A 21,502-nucleotide genomic window follows, 5' to 3' on the forward strand; every position below is an offset into this window, starting at 1 on the left:
AAGGGGACTGGAACAACAGGCTGCAGCAATGGACCCGAGGCTAGAGATGAACCATTGCCCAGCACTGGGAAGCTGGAACCCAAGGCCCTGCACATGGAGAAGGCAGACAATTTGATGGGGGTGCCTTCACAGCAGGCAACAATGGGCTTGAGGTGGAGGGCAGTGGGAGGGGGTCAGGGGGGCTGCAGCAATGGGGGCCACATCTGCAAACCCGTAGCTTCCAGCAATGAGTGGGAACACAGCTTATCAAATTGGTGTGACATCAGCCTGTTGGCTGTATGCATGTCACATAGATAGCGTCCCTGGAGGCAGACAACAGTGGCCGTTATCCACTTGGACCAGCAACCAAACTTTCACACCCGGAAATCCCGGCGCAAAGTGGCCAAATGAATCCTGCTGTACCAGATGTGACACAGGCATGCCATGCCAACCATGAGGCAACTCAGCTGGTCTCTGCTCCCCCCCCCCCCCATATGTGTGAAGTGATAGGTGCTCAGAAAATGGAGAACATTGTCTGGTGAAGAACTCACAACAGGCTTCTTCATTTGGGACTTGAACGTACACACTAATCGTTCTGTCTCGCCATGTTATTGAGAGTGGAATGGTGGATCCGTAACATGACGAATGCCATGACGGGAACAAAACAATTGAAAGATATGAGAAATTTACTGGGGCCCATTATCATAAACTAAGGTAGAATGCAACCCTCAGTAGAAAAAATCATCAATAGCATATGAATTGTGACCTCAGCCAATGCCAGTGCACACTGGAGAATGTAAGGAAACCGGGAAAATGCGTTCAAAACTAAAAGCCAATAGGATTGCAAGAAGGGACCGGCAAAATCAACATGAATGTGTTCCCGTGGCTGGGATCGAGTAGGCCAAGGGACAAAGACATCCTTGGAGCTGCCTATTGTCAGGCACACTGCTCACAAGCCGTGATAACAAAACACATAATTTTGTCATCAATCCCTGGCCAAAAACATGTCTCCCAGCTTGCAGTTCAATGCTCAGAACTCCCCAGTGGTCCTGCTAGAGAAGGCAATAAACCTTGCACCATAATGCAGCAGAAATGACTACTCTGGGAGAGAGGTCTTCCATGAGAAACAGCGAAACACCATCAGAAACAAAGAGGCAATACCATAAGAAAAAACAGTTGTTCAAGGGGTTCAAAGCCCGATGCGGCAGTTTATCTGGCTAGCCCTGTTGAGCAGACTGAACTACCTGGCAGAGGATTGGGTCAGCGGCAATGGCCACTGCTATATGTGAGCTCATAATTGGGAATTTCAAAATCAGGATGGAAGCAAAGCAATTGTCAGGATCAGGACCAACAGGAAGGCAAGACAAGGTGTCCGCATTGGCATGTTTAGACGTAGGTCAAAAATAGGTTTTGTAATTGTAGCGAGACAATAACAGCACCCAACATTGTAGGCAGAGTAGTGTCTTGTCAGGCAAGGAAGTGAGGGTTAAGCAAGGAAACCAAGAGTTTACAATCAGTAATAAGGTGAGATTTGGAGGCGAAAAAATTTCTGGAGAGGATAGACTAAGGCAAGAGCTTTTTTTTCTGTCTGAGAGTAATGCTGCTGGGCTGCAGTGAAAGATTTAGAGGCAAAGGAAGCAGATCGTTAACCATTCGCACATCAGTGCACTAGGTTCCCCCCAAGGCCATACTATAAGGCATCAGTCGCCAACAATGTGCCAGTCCAGAGAGAAAATAGCTAAACAAAGGGCCAAGAGTAGTTTGGATTTCATTTGAAAAACATGTCAGCAATCTGGGCACCCACGAAAAGTTACATTTGTGCGTAACAAGGCATGCAACAGGTGGGCCAATGTGGCTGCCACTGACAGGTATTTATGGTAGTAGTCTACCTTCTCTGGGAAGGCCTGGAAGCTTCTTTGTGGACAAGGGATGAGGCATGAACATAGCAGGCATCATGAGAGACCTTGAACCCCAAATAAACATTTGAAGGTGGAAATAAACTGAGATTTCAAGAGGTTACACTGTACGCCTGTGGACTGTAATACAGAAAACAAAGTGCGCAGATTTTTCAAGTGATCGACTGTGGAGGAGCCCGTGACTACAATATCATCCAGATAATTAATGCAGCCCAGGACAGTCAGTTGCTCTAAAAATCGTGGAAAAATACCAGGGTACTAACCACACCAATAGAAAGGCACAAAGATGCAAAATGAGTATTCAAAACCAGAACTCGTCAAGACTCTTTGTCCCTAGGAACCTGCAGATACACTTCAGACAAATCAATTTTAAAGACATGCTGGCCACCCAATATTTTTGCCAATAGTTCCTTCTGGCATGGAAGAGGATGCGTATCCATGATTGACTACGCATTGACACAGGTACTCAAGTTGCCACAGAGCCGAAGTTTCCCCTATGGTTTCTGAACTACAGCCAGTGGAGACAACAGTCCACTAGCCATAACAGGTTGCAGTAGTAACAGTCTGGATGATTGACTGATCTGACTTTGTAACATTAACCAAAGCGGCCTTGATGCACTGGTACTGCGAATGGCCGAAAGCAAGGGGGAACTACAGCTGTGATTGTCCTGAGGGTAGGTTTGAAAATTTAAAAAGGGAAAGGTGGAGGTTAAAACTATGTATAGTTGGAATTAGTGAAATTTGGTGGCAGGAGGAACAAGACTTCTGCTCAGGTGAATACAGAGTTATAAATAGGAGCGTGGGTGCATAGCGAATGCATTATTGTAGCAAAGATAGATACGAAGCCCACACCTACCACAGTAGTACAAGTTTATATGACAACTAACTCCACAGATGACGAGGAGATTGAATAAATATATGATGAGATAAAAGAAATTACTCAGATAGTGAAGGGAGATGAAAATTTAATAGTCATGGGGGATTGGAATTCGATAGTAGGAAAAGGAAGAGAAGGAAAAGTAGTAGGTGAATATGGAATGGGGGTAAGGAATGAAAGACCATAACTTAATCATAGCTAACACTTGGTTTAAGAATCATGAAAGACGGTTGTACATGTGAAAGAGGCCTGGAGACACTGGAAGGTTTCTGATAGATCATATAACAGCAAGACAGAGATTTAGGAACCAGGTTTTAAATTGTAGGACATTTCCAGGGACAGATGTGGACTGTGATAACAATCTTTTGGTTATGAACTGTAGATTAAAACTGAACAAACTGCAAAAAGGTGAGAATTTAAGGAGATGGGATCTGGATTAACTGAAAGAAACATAGGTTGTAGAGAGTTTAAGAGAGAGCATTGGGAAACAATTGACAAGGATGGGGTAAAGAAATATAGTAGAAGAAGAATGGGTAGCTTTGAGAGGTGAAATAGTGAAGGCAGCAGAGTATCAAGTAAGTAAAAAGATGAGGGTTAGTAGAAATCCTTGGGTAACAGAAGAGATATTGAATTTAATTGATGAAAGGAGAAAATATAAAAACGCAGTAAATGAAACAGCCAAAAGGGGATATAAACATCTCAAAAATGAGATCGACAGGAAGTGCAAAATGGCAAAGCAGGGATGGCTAGAGGACAAATGTAAGGCTGTAGAGGCATATATCACTAGGGGTAAGATAGATACTGCTTACAGGATAATTAAAGAGACCTTTATAGAAAAAGAGAACCACTTGTATGAATATCAAGAGCTCAGATGGAAAACCAGTTCTAAGCAAAGAAGGAAGGCAGAAAGGGGGAAGGAGTATATAGAGGGTTTATACAAGGGTGATGTACTTGAGGTCAATATTATGGAAATGGAAGAAAATGAAGGTGAAATGGGAGATACGATACTAACTGTGTGAAGAATTTAACAGAGCACTGAAAGACCAAGTCGAAACAAGGCCCCGGGAGTAGACAACATTCCATTAGAACTATTGATAGCCTTGGCAGAGCCAGCCCTGACAAAACTCAATCATCTGGTGACCAGAATGTCTGACACAGGCGAAATACCCTCAGACTTCCAGAAGAATATAATAATTCCAATCGCAAAGAAAGCAAGTGTCGACAGGTGTGATAATTACTGAACTATCAGTGTAATAAGTCACAGTTACATAATACTAATACGAATTCTTTACAGATGAATGGAAAAACTGGTAGAAGCTGACCTTGGGGATGATCACTTTGGATTTCATAGAAATGTTGGAACACATGAGGCAGTACTGACCCTATGACTTATCTTAGAAGATAGATTAAGGAATGGCAAACCTAATGTTTCTAGCATTTGTAGATGTAGAGTAAGCTTTTGCCAATGTTGACTGGAATACTCTCTTTCAAATTCTGAATGTGGCAGGGGTCAAGTACAGGGAGTGAAAGAATATTTACAATTTGTACAGAAACCAGATGCCAGTTATAAGTCAAGGGGCATGTAAGGAAAGCAGTGTTTGAGAAGGGAGTAAGACAAGGTTGTAGCCTCTCTGCAATGTTATTCAATCTGTATATTGAGCAAGCAGTAAAGGAAACAAAAGAAAAAGCTGCAGTAGGAATTAAAATCCATGGAGAAGAAATAAAAACTTTGAGGTTTGCCAACGACATTGTAATTCTGTCAGAGACAGGAAAGGACCTAGAAAAGCAGTTGAACGGAATGGACAGTGTCTTGAAAGAAGGATATAAGATGAACATCAACAAAAGCAAAACGAGTATAATGGAATGTAGTCGAATTAAATCAGGTGATTAGATTAGGAAATGAGGCACTTGAAGTAGTAGATGAGTTTTGCTGTTTGGGGAGCAAAATAACTGATGATGGTTGAAGTAGAGAGGATATAAAATGTAGACTGGCAATGGCAAGTAAAGCGTTTCTGAAGAAGAGAAATTTGTTTACATTGAATATAGATTTAAATGTCAGGAAGTCTTTTCTGAAAGTATTTATATGGAGTGTAGCCACGTATGGAAGATAAACATGGATGATAAATAGTTTAAACAAAGAGAGAAAAGAAGCTTTTGAAATGTGGCGCTACAGAAGAATGCTGAAGATTAGATGGGTAGATCACGTAACTAATAAGGAGGTACTGAATAGAATTGGGGAGAAGAGGAATTTGTAGCACAACTTGACTAGAGGGAGGGATCATTTGGTAGGACATGTTCTGAGGCATCAAGGGATCATCAGTTTAGTATTGGAGGGAAGCACAGAGGGTAAAAATCGTAGAGACAGACAAAGGCATGAATACACTAAACAGATTCAGAAAGATGTAGGTTGCAGTAGTTACTTGGAGATGATGAAGCTTGCACAGGCCGCAGTGGCCGTGCGGTTCTGGCGCTGCAGTCCAGAACCGCGAGGCTGCTACGGTCGCAGGTTTGAATCCTGCCTCGGGCATGGGTGTGTGTGATGTCCTTAGGTTAGTTAGGTTTAAGTAGTTCTGAGTTCTAGGGGACTTATGACCTAAGATGTTGAGTCCCATAGTGCTCAGAGCCATTTGAACCATTTGATAGAGTAGCATGGAGAGCTGCAGCAAACCAGTCTCTGGACTGAAGACAACAACAACAACAACAACAACAACAACAACAAGAGCAACAATAGGTTGCACCACCCTTAGACGTTGAAATTTATCAAATTTTGCTTTCAGTTGATCTTTCATCTTCAGGTTGGCATGTATTATTTAATATTGTAAAAAACACAAATTTTTTAGTTAAGAATGTCACTATAAGAAAATATAAAACACGATAAATCTAAGAGACAAACAATTGTACATGCGCTACATGCTGGCTCAGTTGTATAGATCACATACAATGTGTTCTAGATATACCATGTTTTATATTTTTGGATGCTATCATTCTTTGCTAAAATTTGGTTTTTATAAGATTTTAATAACATAGACAAATTTGCAAATGATCATTAATGGTCAAAATTGGTAATTAAATAAAAAATTACTTTCGATTAAAGTTTGACACAAATTTTAAAAAATTTGTTATCATTAATTGCATTACATTTACAAAGTGTCGTGGTATATGTATGACCCCAGAATTTGAGAACAATTATGATAGTTATATAAATAGTTGTAAAATATCCCATAAAAATAAACTGAATGGCTTCAACAAATTAACATAAGATCATCCTCTTCACTAGTAATGCTGACTGAGTACAGTGATTATTCCTATTTATAGTGACAAGAAAATTTCGCGAATGCGAAAACACGAGATTAGTGGGTTTTAGTGAAATAACATGAAATTGATGGTTTTTGAGAGATATCGCGACATTTGTAATTTTACTGTACAAAAATGTGATGAATTTGAGGACATCAGTTTACTAATATTCATAACTAATAGTTATCGAATATTAAAATTCCATTTTGACTTCTGATCACCTCAGGCTGAGGCTCATGTTTAAATTAAAATAGCAGTTCATTTCCCGCATAACAAACATTGATGTGATGACAAAAGCAGCACTGAATTTGGCAAAAAATAACTCCGTATTTAGTAACAAATAATACTGATTTTTCCAAAAAGCACCAAATTTGGCAAAAAATGGCAAATTTGACATAAAAACATAGAACTTGGCAAAAATCACGAATTTGGCAAAAAACAACACTGATTATGAAAAAATCAGCAACTGTCAAAAAAAAAGTTGGAAATCAAAACACCAAAATTGTAATTAAATTTGGCAGAGAAATTGCACTGAACATGTAAAAAAAAAAAAAGAAAAATGATATTGAGATTTCCAAACAAAAAAGCACTATTTTGTTAAAAATAGCAACAAATCTGGTAAATGTGACAGAAACGACTATGAGTTTGGCAAAAATTGCAATGAATATGGCAAAAATGACAATGATCTGGCAAAAATAACTAAAACTCTGGCAATAACTAAAGAATTTGGATAAATAAAATCGAATACGGCAAAAGTAACAAAAAATTTGGTAAAAAATAATGTCAATCTGTTAAAGAATAAGACCAATATCGGCAAAAAATAACACTGAATTTGGCAAGAAATAATAGGATATTTGGCCATAAAATGAAATGAATTTTTCTTGTCTGTAGCTAGTAAGGATATTCATAAATTATATGAATTCTGTACGTTTCACATTTCCTGTTATTTTCATTTCTTCATTTGATATAAAAATATTTGGTTGGAGAGATACAATTTGCAAGAAATTGGCAGTACACTATAAGCTGTATCACTTACTGAGTTAGCAGTAAATTGTAAGCTATACCACATGAGCACATGGAAATTGTTGTTGTACTTAGATATAATAATGGTGTTATTTATCAATGGGAAATCCAATATTGTCAGTTTATCTATTTGTTGAAGTTAAATACTTATTTATGAATTTTGCTTTTCTTTTCAAAGGTCTGTGAGTACCTCACAACCCATTCGATGTGACAAGCTGCAAGCATCAGAAGTGAAAGATATTTTGCTGTGCTTCATGTTTGTTGTAAAATACTTGGGAGATGAATATTTAGTGAACTGGTGGCAGCAGTGCTCTGAGACAGATACACTCAGCTTCTTCAGGTGTATTGAGTGAGTTTTCTTTCTTCCCTAAGGGGGCACTGCCTCTTCTCCCTACTTTCTGAAAATCATCATTACATTTTATAGTAACGTAACAATTTTTGTACTTAGGAACTTTCATGCATTATCAGCTGTCTCACAATATTGAAATTTTGTTTCCAGGATGTGCTTGCATCAGTTTAAATATATTGGGAAACGTCAGATTATTGGAAGAGCAAGTGGCAAACCGGGAACAACTAAGGCGATGACTTTACCAGCTCGAATGCAACCTCCAGATTTTTCTGGTGATGGTGAAGCATTTAATACGCACAGTGGAAGCAGCAGTGTTGGAAGAGAGAATATGCAGCAGTTAGGTGAGCATTACAAAATTATGGCATTGAAAATTATTTATTTGTACTTGTTTTAAGCAAAGCAAAGAAATATTGTTAATGTCATCTATTTGAGACAGAGCACAACCTTGGATTTTGAAGGAAATTAGACACATCAGTTTCAAAAGAACCTTCATGGTGTTTTCTGTATTCAATTCAGGAAAACCTTAGAAAATCACAATTAGGATCACCATTTGGGGTTTTAACCTCCTGACCACCCAAATGGGAGTCTAATTTCTTACTGTTGTTTTGAACTCAGTTTCATTTGCCTCACTTGTTTTATTTGTAACTTCTTGTGTAATAAGGTTCCAGATTGTTTGTACTGGGTTGAGAGAGAGAGAGAGAGAGAGAGAGAGAGAGAGAGAGAAAGAGAGAGAGAGAGAGAGAGACCACACAGTACGTGTGTTTGTTTGTTTGTTTTTTAATTGAAAGCTGAGTGATTTTAAAATTCTTGTCAGAGTGGGGTTTTAACTCTTTGTTTTCTCTGAATGAAGTAGCTCTCTCACTTCCCTGCTTGAGATACTTTATCTCCAGATGTTGTGTGTCCCATGTCCTTACATCATTTTACCTCAGTTTATTTTAAGAAAATAAGAATTCAAAGTGCTTATTGTAACATCTTTAAGAAAAGACTAGTTTTTTTATCTTCAGTGTTTGCTTTGTAAATCATTTGGCAATCAATGTTGCTCTCACAAGATCTCTTCAAACATTATGACGTGAGTGATTACTTAGATAATATTGAATAGTATTTTTCCTTTAGTATATGAATATGATTGTCAGTTGATCGCCATATTTTGTTATGGTCAATTAATCATAATAAAAAGATACATCAGTTATAGCCATTTATATATCCAAAACTTTGAAAACAATTGGGGAACAAAAAACAAGTTGACCATGTCTGTTACATTATGATCTTCAATTCTTACTGAAAATTTGTTTTGTGCATCTTCATGATTTCTCTGTAATAGATATTTCTGTTTTTCGCAAACCGTTGAACTACTCTCAGACTATTTCTTGGTCATTCCACTCTCAAATAACCCATGGGAAAAATGAACACCTAAATCTTTCTGTGCAAGCTCTGATTTCTCTTATTATATCACTGTGGACATTTCTCTCTATCTAGGTGAACAAAATGTGTTTTTAATGTGTACCATCACAGTTTGCTTATTATGTCCAAAACACACTCTCCCCTATTATGTGATAACACAAAACAAGCTGCACTTCTTTGAACTTTATTGATATTCTCTGTCTGTCCTATCTGGTATGGATCCCATACCATGCCACAATACTTCACAAGAGGACTGACAAGCATAGTGTTAGAAGTCTCCTTACTAGATTTGTTGCATCATGTAAGTGTTCTGCCAATAAAGCACAGCCTTTGGTTCACCATCCCCATAACATTTACTTCCAGATGGTCCCAATTTAAGTGGTTTATCATTGTAATCCCTTGGTATTTAGTTGAGTTGACAGCCTTTTAAGTTTGTGTTGTTTATTGTATAACTGAAATACAACAGCATTTTTTTTAGTATTTAGATGCAGGATCTCACACTTTTTATTATTCAGTGTCAGTTACTACTTTTTGCACCAAGCTGGCATCTTATCTAAATCATTTTGTTTGATCCTCTGATGACCTAACTAGATGGTAAATAACAGCATCATATTCAGACAATATGAGAGCTCCTAAATCGTTTGCATAAAGAATAGCAGGAGGACTATAACACTTCCATGGGAACCCTGCATATAACTCTGGACTTCCGTCAGTTACTCCCTTCTGACAGAAAATCACAAATGAGACTTACAGCTGAGATGTCATAATCCAGTACTGCACATAAACAATTTGAGATGTTCTCAAACAGTAATATGAGATAACAGGTATAGTCTTTGGCCCCCAGCGCCTAAGTGGATTTCTGGCTTGAGTGCAAGTAGAGTGCAGGGTGGTGTTTGTCATGGTACTAGGAGGGGGAGTGTGGTAAGCCCATCATCCAGCCTTCTTTTACCACCCAGGTACTCAGTTTGATAGCAGGCTGAGTGAACGTGTAGCTGTCCTGGAGGGACTGGAATGAGGAAAAATCCACACTCTTACCTAAATTAAACCTGGTATCTCCAGAGCTAGTGTAGCCCTCCACCTACTGGACCACCATGGCACATAATATCAGATAGAACATCAATATTAGTCTTCACAAATAATGATGATGCAGTTAATTCTGTGTAACTGCATTAATAGAGTCTCAAACTGTGTGATGAAACTTGCGATATTTCCTTCCACCATCTGAGAAATACTGATAGCTTTGGTCTTTCTGTGTCCATTGCTATGGTACAGCATTTAAAAAAAGCTATTAAACTAAGCATTCAGTAACCTGTAAGCCAGGACTTAACACTGGATTTTGTATAGCTATTGTGTATACAAACATTGATGTGAAGATCAATCCATGTTTTGTTTCAGTGGTTCTGAAATCATATGATGTTAGCTTGCATCCATTCACATTTACCTTTAAGTACAGGGCCACAGTAAAACAGCAGTATTGTTTGAAGAGAACTTTTTATTTATTCATTTATGCCCGTCAGAAGATATTTTAGTGCCTACAACAAAGACTCATTTATTCTATTTCTTTCATTGTTAATTATCTTGTAGTTGTTGTAGTTACAGTTGTTGCTTCAGTGTGTCTGATGATCACTGTGAATTTGTTATGAATTGAGATTGGAGCTTCTAGCCCGTTCTTATACAAGATTTGTATTGCCATCACCGAAATGTAATTTGAGTGTGTTGTTTGTATGAATCATAAACACTGACAACTTGCTGCTGTTCATTGTTTCAGTGGCAGAAAATGATTCCAGTAAACTTTACCAAGCACTTTTGGAGGCAAACATGGCAACTGAAGTTGGACTGATTGCTTTGGATGCTTTAGGACTATATTGCCTGCACTTTAAAGACAATTTGCTGGATACTGAGGGAGATAATGTTGTAATGAAGAAGCTGTTTGATATTTATCTGTCATTCCTTCAAGTTGGTCAGTCAGAAACATTGTTCCGGCATGTTTTTGCAGCTTTGCGAGCATATATAAACAATTTCTCTGTCGCATTATTTAAAGGTAAGAATTACTTTCAATAAGACACACCAAAACTGTTATACAAATTAGTGTTGACATTTTAGAGTATCAATTTACAAAACCAACAAATAAGTTAAAAGGAGACAGGTAAGAAGTCTGGTTTACAGTAAAGACGATTAAAGTGGCAAATGCTTACAACCATATGCTTTAAGTATTATAAATGCAAAAAGCCTATTTCAGCATTTACTGCTGTTTCTACAATTTACTGTTACAAAGAATTGGTGTTAACCCTTCAAGGTGGTAGTTTCTGCATGCCATAGAGCAAGGGTCATTTGTCTAAAATTAATGAAGTGTTCATAAATTGTTAAAATTAGACATTTAAAATGAACCTAATCAGCTAAAATTAACTTTCAGTTTGGTTTACTTTGAGTAAATCTTGGAAACAGAGTTATACCACAAAGTCTCTTCCCAGGAGTTTCCAGCATTTACATTATGAGAAATTTACATGTACTTCTTCCTTTGTCTTCTATGTAGACTGTTAAACAAAAAAATTGCTGTGTGTTGAATTGTTCCTTGTTAATTAACCTTCTCGATAGTTTCACGTACCACTTCATACTCTTTCCCTACCCACAAGAAAAGACTGTAGTTTTTGATTTGTGTGTACTCACTCAATGCGACAAAGATCTTAACGTTATGCCAGCACAGATTCCCCTATATTTAACTGCTGAAATAGTGTCAGTTGTTATCAACAGATGGCATAGATATACGAGTAGCAAGTGTGTGGTCGTCTCACAGCTAGTGCAGGTGCTCGTGGCCCGTGAGCTGATTCCCAGCTTGAGAGGTTAATATCTACAGCATCTGTCATCTTTGTATTCAGGTTCATACGTGATGTACTTAATTAAGTCTGTGTCAGAAACTGTCTTTGGCAGTTGTCTCTAAGATCTTGACAGAAGACATTGATTTTTCTTATCACAAGACGTGATACTACAGTTTGAATTTTGCTTTACATATCTGTGGACTAGAAGTTTAGATATGGTGGTAGTGTTGAAATAGATTCCCAGTGTTTTCTCTGAGCCACCTCTGTTGGGGTATCGCCATAAGTCATTTTCATCTAACTTCCAAGATCTTAAGAAATACTTGCAAAAGCTTGTCAGTTTTGACAACCATTCCAATTTGGAACAACTTTTTGTGATGGTACCTGACACGGGGTGTACTGGCTACATAGTGTTTTGAAACCAAGATTGATGTTCGAACACTGTAACTGCAAGTAATGTGAGCTTAAATCAGTACTGATGAACAAAGCCAGAATTGTCATAAAGATACAGACTGCCATTCCAGCTACTGGGCTTGGTATTTATTTCCTGTAGCAGCCCAGCAGCCATCCCCATGTGACCTGTTTGCCGCAACCCTTGGATTTGTGGTTGCTGAAAGTAGAGCTGTGCTACGCAGATACTATCGCTGTTACTCTCTGTGTTTTCATATTGCTAGAGTAGTGGGATATTAATCAGAAAATCTTTGAAACTTGTCATCTTTGTTGGAGTCTACTACTCGTTATTGTGTTTTCTTGTTGAAATACTGTTTTTCCCACAGTTCAATTGGACGTTATCTAAAATATTATATCTACAACTTAGTGCTTCTGTAAACAAAGCTGGAACAATGTACAAAAAGATAAAATCCTGCTATTTCAGTCCTTAATATGGTCTTTTGCTAAGCTATAGTTACCATTTTCTATACGTCTATTATCAAGTTGGTAGACAAGGCAAGTTATACTTGCCTTCCATTTGCTTGCACAGGGAGTATCTATAGAACCTGACAAGTAAAACAAACATCAGCTTCTGCTGTTACTCTCGAGGTAGCCTCAGATCCCTGATTGTTTTTGCCTTACTAATGGTTACTCTGCATTAGATGATACACATTTCTAAATTTCATAACAACAGCAAAAATAGCTGTTGCTTGTATTAGATCAGGAAAAATGAACACATTGGTCTCACAATGCTGGAAACATACATTGCAGATTTTAATGAAGCACAAAAAACTGTCCTGTATGACACTGATATGAAAATAAGCATACTGTATTCCATTATGCTGTATTATTGGTGCACATTGCAACTCACACTGTGAAAATTGCTCACAGTTTTAGTGGAGTTCCAAGTAAAATTGTGATAAGAATGCTAAGGGATTTCAATGTTGTATGTTTGAGGCTAAGTTGATTCAGAATACTCAAAGAAAATTGTTAACAAGCAATGTTGATAAAGGAAATATGACCTTATCTTTAGTGATCAGATTAGTGATTTAGTTACTCCTCGAGACATGGAGTGCATTGGAAATTATGATTTGAGGAAGAAATGTTTAACTTGAAATGGATGATTATTGCCTGAATGGTGCTTTTTATTACTAGTAATGGATATCAAATTATGTAAAAGACTTACTCTCTAATTTCCAACCAGTTTGTTTGGAGCCATTGACCACTTTTTCAAGAATGTTGAATATTTTAGCAGTTACCTGTATTCTGAATGTAAGGCTTGAATTAACAGGTGATGCAGTCCTTTGTGGAAGACTATGCTATGAGCTGCTAAGGTGCTGTAATAGCAGACTGTCAACAATAAGACAAGAATCCTGTGCCATATTGTATCTTCTGATGAGAAGTAATTTTGAGTTCAGCAATCGCAAAGGTCTTACAAGAGTCCACTTGCAGGTTGGTGTACTTTATTTTATTATTTATTTTATCACGTTACCTTAATTAGTTTTTTGAATATTGATGACTAACACATTATCCACATTAAAAAAATTCTTTACGTAGTTTATATCCACATTGGAGCATGCGAATTGTCCATTTACACCACAGTATTCAGGGCATCAGATGGAGAGAATTTTCTGATTTCCCCTTGCTCTTCTTCTTCTGTTCCCAAAACTTTTTCACTATTTCCGATCTGGCTACCCTTTCTTCATCAGTAAAGGAGTATAATTTTCATTTAAATACAGTATGTCCTGGGAGGAATGGCCATTATTCAGCTGTATGACAGGAATAATCGTTCGAATTAAAAAAGTGCTCTAAAATGTGTATCTTAAGAGCTGTGAGCACTTGTTCAGTATGAGAGATGCATTTCACAGTAGCAAACATGAGCACATGCTCATATACTACGTGATCAAAAGTATTCAGACACCCCCAAAAACAAACATTTTTTCATATTAAGTGCATTGTGCTGCCAGCTGCTGCCAGGTACTCCATATCAGTGACCTCAGTACTCATTAGACATTGTGGGAGAGCGGAATGGAGTGCTCCACGGAACTCACAGACTTTGAACGTGATCAGGTGATTGGGTTTCACTTGTGTCATACTTCTGCACGTGAGATTTCCATACTCCTAGCCATCCCTGGTTCCACTGTTTCCGATGTGATAGTGAAGTGGAAACGTGAAGGGACATGTGGAGCACAAAAGCATACAGACTGACCTCCTCTGTTGACTGACAGAGACCACCGACAGTTGAAGAGGGTTGTAATGTGTAACATGCAGAACATCACAAAGGAATTCCAAACTGCATCAGCATCCACTGCAAGTACTATGACAGTTAGGCGGGAGGTCAGAAAACTTGGATTTCATAGTCCAGCAGCTACTCATAAGCCACACATCATGCTGGTAAATGCCAAACGACGGCTTGCTTGGTGTAAGGAGCATAAACATTGGATGATTGAACAGTGGAAAACATTGCGTGAAGTGGCGAATCACGGTTCACAATGTGACAATCCAATGGCAGAATGTGGGTGTGGCAAATTCCCGGTGAACATTATCTGCCAGCGTTTTTAGTGCCAACAGTAAAATTTGGAGGCGGTGGTGTTATGTTGTGGTCATATTTTTCATGGAGGGGGCTTGCACCAATTGTTGTTTTGTGTGGCACTATCACAGGACAGGCCTACATTGATGATTTAAGCACCTTCTTGCTGTTAAAGAACAATTCAAGGATGGCGATTGCATCTTTCAACACAATCGGGCACCTGTTCATAATGCATGGCATGTGGCAGAGTGGTTACACGACAATAACATCCCTGTAATGGACTGGCCTGCACAGAGTCCTGACCTGAATCCTATAGAGTACCTTTCGAATGTTTTGGAGCTCCGACTTCATACCTCTCCTCAGTGCAGCACTCTGTGAAGAATGGGCTGCAATTCCCCAAGAAACCTGCCAGCACATGATTGAATGTTTGGAGGAAAACATACATCCCACAGATTGCACTTAAATTATGCAGCAAAACACTATTTGTGTGAAAAATTAAATTTAATCATAAAAGAAAGAATCGAACTGAAAAACTTAATATATATAAACAGTTTGTTCACAACTGAAAGAAGTCCGACAGAAATCTTTTTAGACTAACTCGACCTTCACCATACATACATGAAGGCGAAGTACTTGTCAACATCGCAAATCACAGTAAAATCAAAATAATATCGCAAAATGTCCAGTATATTACCAATAAAATTGAACAAATTGACGAATTTCTAAGTGTTAGTAGCCCTCATATTTATCTTGGGAATGAACTAGGGTGCAAAACTGAAGAATTACGCAGCATTAATTTAAGTAATTATAAAATTGTCAGTGTCTATTGTAGGGAACAACATAAAGGTGGTGGTGCTGGTATTTATGTCAAAAATAATGTCCAGTGCGAAAAAATTGATTGGATAGATAAAAACTTGCATGTGAGATGGTCTTTGAAATAGCTGCCATAAGAATAAAGCTCAGATATAGCAGTTTAATAATAGCTAGCCTGTACAGATCCCCTAACAGTAACATGGAAGAATTCTTTTGTCATTTAGGGGAACTTACTGATAAACTCTCACCTCATAAGAAAGAGACTATAATAATAGGGGATGTGAGCATTGACTCCTTAACTAATAGTGTAAGTTACCTTAGATATATTGATATATTACAGTACTATAATTACAACCACCTGAATCCAACACCAACAAGAATTACAGGTGACTCTCAGACATGTATTGACCATGTTATTACAAACTTAAGTAAGGAGGACCTTGTAGTTGGAACTGTTGAGAACCACATTTCGGCTCATAGTGCATTAGTCCTAGAGCTTCACACTGACAAAGAAATAGTATCTCATAAGGAACAATTTACTTATAAAAGAAAGCTTGACTATCATGCATTAAAGGAAAAACCGACACACATAAACTGGTATCAGGTAGGCCTATATGCAACAGAAGACATTAATAAAAAGTGAGAAATATTTTATACAACATTAACCCATTCTCTAAATCAAGTTTGCCCAAGGGTCAAAATACTAAAGAAAACTGGCAGTTCCAGGAATCTTAAACTCCCCCCTAATGTGATGAAATTAAAGAATGACATTAATGATTTATATATTGTGTTTAAAGACACCAAACTGCAGTACTTTCAGTCTAAATATAAAGCCTGTAGAAAAACCTATAGGGAAGCATTTAAGACATTAAAGGCACAGAAGTATGCAGAACAGATGAGTCAATCCTGTAATGTTAGCAAAACAGCGTGGAATATAGTAAAGAAGGAAAGTGGGGGGGAATGACAAGGCATTGTGTAACAACATAATAATAAGGGGCAATGAAAAAATGGTTAGTGACCCAAAAGAAGTATGCGAGAGATTCATAGATCAATTTAGTAAGATGAGTAAGGAGGATGTGATCAACCCACCACCAGGTGTTAAATCCCACTAATGTCAGTAATTAGTTGTTCCTGAGGTGTGTTACAGAACAGGAAATCCTGAGAACCATTTCCAACTTAAAAGCAAGTACATCCAGTGGCTGGGATGACATCTCAGCCAAATTTCTGAAAGAATACAGTAATGAGTTAATAAAGCCCCTGCAACATTTAATAAACAGCTCTTTCAGACAGGGGTCATTTCCTGACTTGTTAAAAGTCACTGAAATAAGACCAGTGCATAAAAAGGGAAAAACTACTGATGTACAAAATTATAGACTTATTTCATTGACATCAGAACTTAGTAAGTTGTTGGAAAGACTATTTCTTGATCAAATGGAATCATTTTTCTCTAAGTACAATATATTAAAAAGTTCTCAACACGGTTTCAGGAAGGGCAAGTCTACAATAACAGCCATAGCCACATTTATTCAAGCAGTATTGAATAAACTTGATGATGGAAACAAAGTTATTGGCACCTTTCTAGACCTGTCTAAGGCTTTTGATACTGTAAATCACTCCACTCTTCTACATAAGTTAGAAACTTATGGGGTCAGAGGAGTGGCATTAGATTTGTTAAGATCGTACCTTGATGACAGGAGACAATGTGTTGAGTTGTATCATACAACCGGGGGACTTATACAAACAGTAAAATCATCTTATAAAATTCTTAACTGTGGAGTCCCTCAGGGAAGTATTATTGGGCCTTTTCTGTTCATTGTGTACATCAATGATATAATAATTCAAAAAAATGCAGACCTTGTGAATTATGCCGACGACACCTCCTTCATAAGCTGGGGCCCTACAAAACAGCTAGCAGTGCAAAATAATATGAAGAACACAAGCCTCATCACAGAATATATGACTAAAAATAAATTGGCATTAAATAAGGAAAAGACAATTTTAATGGAGTTTATGCTAAATTACAAATCAAGACAAGTGGATACTGAGCCAGAGTTATCAATTGAAACAATTGATACACACAAATTCCTGGGTATTATAGTTGATGAACATCTTACATGGAAGGAGCACATCAGCTACATGTGTAAAAAAATCTCGTGTAATATACCTACGTGCTAAAACACCTTTCTAGCATAATAGCGTCACCAGTCTTAAGACAAATCTATTTTGGTATTATACACTCCCACCTACAATACGGTATTGAGATTTGGGGCGGGGCACCAATGGTATACATGGATAGGGCTTTTTGAATCCAGAAGAGAGCAATTAGGATAATAGCGAATATTAGCAGACGTCAATCCTGTAGGGAATACTTCATTAAGTATAATATACTAACAGTGTATTCATTATATGTTCTAAGGACTATACTGTTTGTAAAAGAAAATATGGAGCACAGTATAATAAATAGTGATATCCATAGTTATAATACAAGGAAGAAAGAGGATTACCACATAAAATTCAGAAATAAAAAAGCAACCGATCATAATCCATTTTCTGCTGGAAGATTTTTTTACAACAGACTGCCAAATACCATAAAAATGTTAAAAGGAAACATATTTAAAATAAAATTAAAGCAGCTGTTAATTGCTAAACGTTTGTACTCCATCAAGGATTTTTAATGTTGTATGTACTTTCAAATAAACCATTATTATTATTATCTTTCCTTTCTCAGACCTTAGGTCTGGTTCGGAATGAAAGTGATGCGGACCTTGATCAAGCGTCACTTCCTATTAACTGTACGGTATATGTTACATTGCGTTTAGGAACTTTCGGGTAATTGAACATGTATCAATAATTACGGATTTCTGAAGTTGTATATATAAGTTTGGATGTAGCTGTATTGCATTGATGTACTGGTGGATATTGCGTGGTATGACTCCTGTAGTTGAAAGTATAATTGGTATAATGTCAACTTTATCCTGATGCCACATGTCCTTGACTTCCTCAGCCAGTTGGATGTATTTTTCAATTTTTTCTCCTGTTTTCTTCTGTATATTTGCTGTATTGGGTATGGATATTTCAATTAGTTGTGTTAATTTCTTCTTTTTATTGGTGAGTATGATGTCAGGTTTGTTATGTGGCATTGTTTTATCTGTTATAATGGTTCTGTTCCAGTATAATTTGTATTCATCATTCTCCAGTACATTTTGTGGTGTATACTTGTATGTAGGAACGTGTTGTTTTAAAAGTTTATGTTGTAAGGCAAGCTGTTGATGTATTATTTTTGCGACGTTGTCATGTCTTCTGGGGTATTCTGTATTTGCTAGTATTGTACATCCGCTTGTGATGTGATCTACTGTTTCTATTTGTTGTTTGCAAAGTCTGCATTTATCTGTTGTGGTATTGGGATCTTTAATAATATGCTTGCTGTAATATCTGGTGTTTATTGTTTGATCCTGTATTGCAATCATGAATCCTTCTGTCTCACTGTATATATTGCCTCTTCTTAGCCATGTGTTGGATGCGTCTTGATCGATGTGTGGCTGTGTTAGATGATACGGGTGCTTGCCATGTAGTGTTTTCTTTTTCCAATTTACTTTCTTTGTATCTGTTAATGTTATGTGATCTAAAGGGTTGTAGAGGTGGTTATGAAATTGTAGTGGTGTAGCCGATATATTTATGTGGGTGATTGCTTTGTGTATTTTGCTAGTTTCTGCTCGTTCTAGAAAGAATTTTCTTAAATTGTCTACCTGTCCATAATGTAGGTTTTTTATGTTGATAAATCCCCTTCCTCCTTCCTTTCTGCTTAATGTGAATCTTTCTGTTGCTGAATGTATGTGATGTATTCTATATTTGTGGCATTGTGATCGTGTAAGTGTATTGAGTGCTTCTAGGTCTGTGTTACTCCATTTCACTACTCCAAATGAGTAGGTCAATATTGGTATAGCATAGGTATTTATAGCTTTTGTCTTGTTTCTTGCTGTCAATTCTGTTTTCAGTATTTTTGTTAGTCTTTGTCTATATTTTTCTTTTAGCTCTTCCTTAATATTTCTATCATCTATTCCTATTTTTTGTCTGTATCCTAGATATTTATAGGCATCTGTTTTTTCCATCGCTTCTATGCAGTCGCTGTGGTTATCCAATATGTAATCTTCTTGTTTAGTGTGTTTTCCCTTGACTATGCTATTTTTCTTACATTTGTCTGTTCCAAAAGCCATATTTATATCATTGCTAAATACTTCTGTTATCTTTAGTAATTGGTTGAGTTGTTGATTTGTTGCTGCCAGTAGTTTTAGATCATCCATGTATAGCAAATGTGTGATTTTGTGTGGGTATGTTCCAGTAATATTGTAACCATAATTTGTATTATTTAGCATGTTGGATAGTGGGTTCAGAGCAAGGCAGAACCAGAAAGGACTTAATGAATCTCCTTGGTATATTCCACGCTTAATCTGTATTGGCTGTGATGTGATATTATTTGAATTTGTTTGGATATTAAGTGTGGTTTTCCAGTTTTTCATTACTATGTTTAGGAACTGTATCAATTTAGGATCTACTTTATATATTTCCAATATTTGTAGTAACCATGAGTGGGGTACACTATCAAAAGCTTTTTGGTAATCGATGTATGCGTAGTGTAGCGACCTTTGTTTAGTTTTAGCTTGATATGTCACCTCTGCATCTATTATCAGTTGCTCTTTACATCCTCGTGCTCCTTTGCAACAGCCTTTTTGTTCTTCATTTATAATTTTGTTCTGTGTTGTATGTGTCACTAGTTTCTGTTTAATGACTGAAGTTAATATTTTGTATATTGTTGGTAGGCATGTTATGGGGCGATATTTAGCTGGGTTCGCTGTGTCTGCTTGATCTTTAGGTTTCAGATAAGTTATTCCATGTGTAAGTGTATCGGGGAATGTGTATGGGTCTGCAATGTAACTGTTAAATAATTTAGTTAGATGTGAATGTGTTGAGGTGAACTTCTTTAACCAGAAATTTGCTATTTTATCATTTCCAGGGGCTTTCCAATTGTGAGTAGAATTAATTGCTTGGGTGACTTCATGTTGCAAAATTGTCACTTCAGGCATTTGTGGTATCATCTTGTATGTGTCTGTTTCTGCTTGTATCCACCGTGCATGCGTGTTATGTTGTACCGGGTTTGACCATATGTTGCTCCAGAAGTGTTCCATGTCTGTTATGTTTGGTGGATTGTTTATTTCAATGTGTGTGTTATCTATTGTCTGGTAAAATTTCTTTTGGTTTGTGTTGAATGTTTGGTTTTGTTTCCTTCTATTTTCACTTTTTTTGTATCTTCTGAGTCTGGCGAATGCTTGTAATTTCTGCTTCTTTTCGTCTAATTGCTCTGTCGCTTCTTGTTGTGAGATTTTACCTAACCTTTTTCGTTTTTTTTTTCCGAGATTTCAATTCTTATAAATTGTATTAGCTGTCCGATGTCTTTTCTCAGTTTTTCTATTTTGATCTGTAGCCTGTGTTGCCATGCTGGTTTTGTGGGTTTCTCCTGTGTGTTGGTTGGTTCTGATCTCTGCCTAGTGTGTATACTTAGTGTAGTGAGTGCTCCTATATATACCAGTAGTTGTAACTCTTCCATAGTTGTGTTTTCATTTATTTTGTTGTGTATGATTGTGTTGATAGTTTTTATTGTTGTTTCGACTTGTGGGTTATTTGGTGGTCTATGCAAGAATGGTCTAATGTCTGTATTTGTGTCTTTGTATTCTATATATGTTAGCTGAAATTTTTCTTCTATATCTAATATCTGTGTCACTTTGTGTTCTATTTGTGCTTGTTCTGGTGGCTGCCTTAAGATTTCGTTTTCCTCTGATTGTTTAATTGGTGCGTGTTGTTCTTTGTTTGTTTGCTCTGGGATGTTTGAGTCCATTACTGTATTTTCTTCTTCTTCTGATTGCACATTATTTTGTTCCAGTATTTGTTGTACTTGTTGTTTGATGTTATCTAATTCTGACTGGGGTATCCTGTTATTTTTTTATTATTACACGGATCTGATCAGCTAGTCGTTGTTCTGTTAAAAATTTTAATTCTGGGTATCTGGTAATAAATGTTGTGTAT

At 37.2% G+C, this 21,502-nt stretch overlaps 1 protein-coding gene across 1 annotated transcript in view; it reads left to right on the forward strand.

Moving 5' to 3' along the window:
• LOC124615809 (dedicator of cytokinesis protein 9) overlaps positions 1-21,502 on the forward strand; it is a 343,132-nt gene that overhangs the window by 253,988 nt on the left and 67,642 nt on the right. Inside the window, exons 25-28 of the mRNA XM_047143949.1 lie at positions 7,268-7,438; positions 7,589-7,779; positions 10,608-10,880; positions 13,373-13,533. Coding sequence (XP_046999905.1) covers positions 7,268-7,438; positions 7,589-7,779; positions 10,608-10,880; positions 13,373-13,533 — 796 coding nt within the window. The remainder of the gene's footprint in view (positions 1-7,267; positions 7,439-7,588; positions 7,780-10,607; positions 10,881-13,372; positions 13,534-21,502) is intronic.

Source organism: Schistocerca americana, chromosome 5 (genome assembly GCF_021461395.2).
Source record: "Schistocerca americana isolate TAMUIC-IGC-003095 chromosome 5, iqSchAmer2.1, whole genome shotgun sequence".
Taxonomy (NCBI): domain Eukaryota; kingdom Metazoa; phylum Arthropoda; class Insecta; order Orthoptera; family Acrididae; genus Schistocerca; species Schistocerca americana.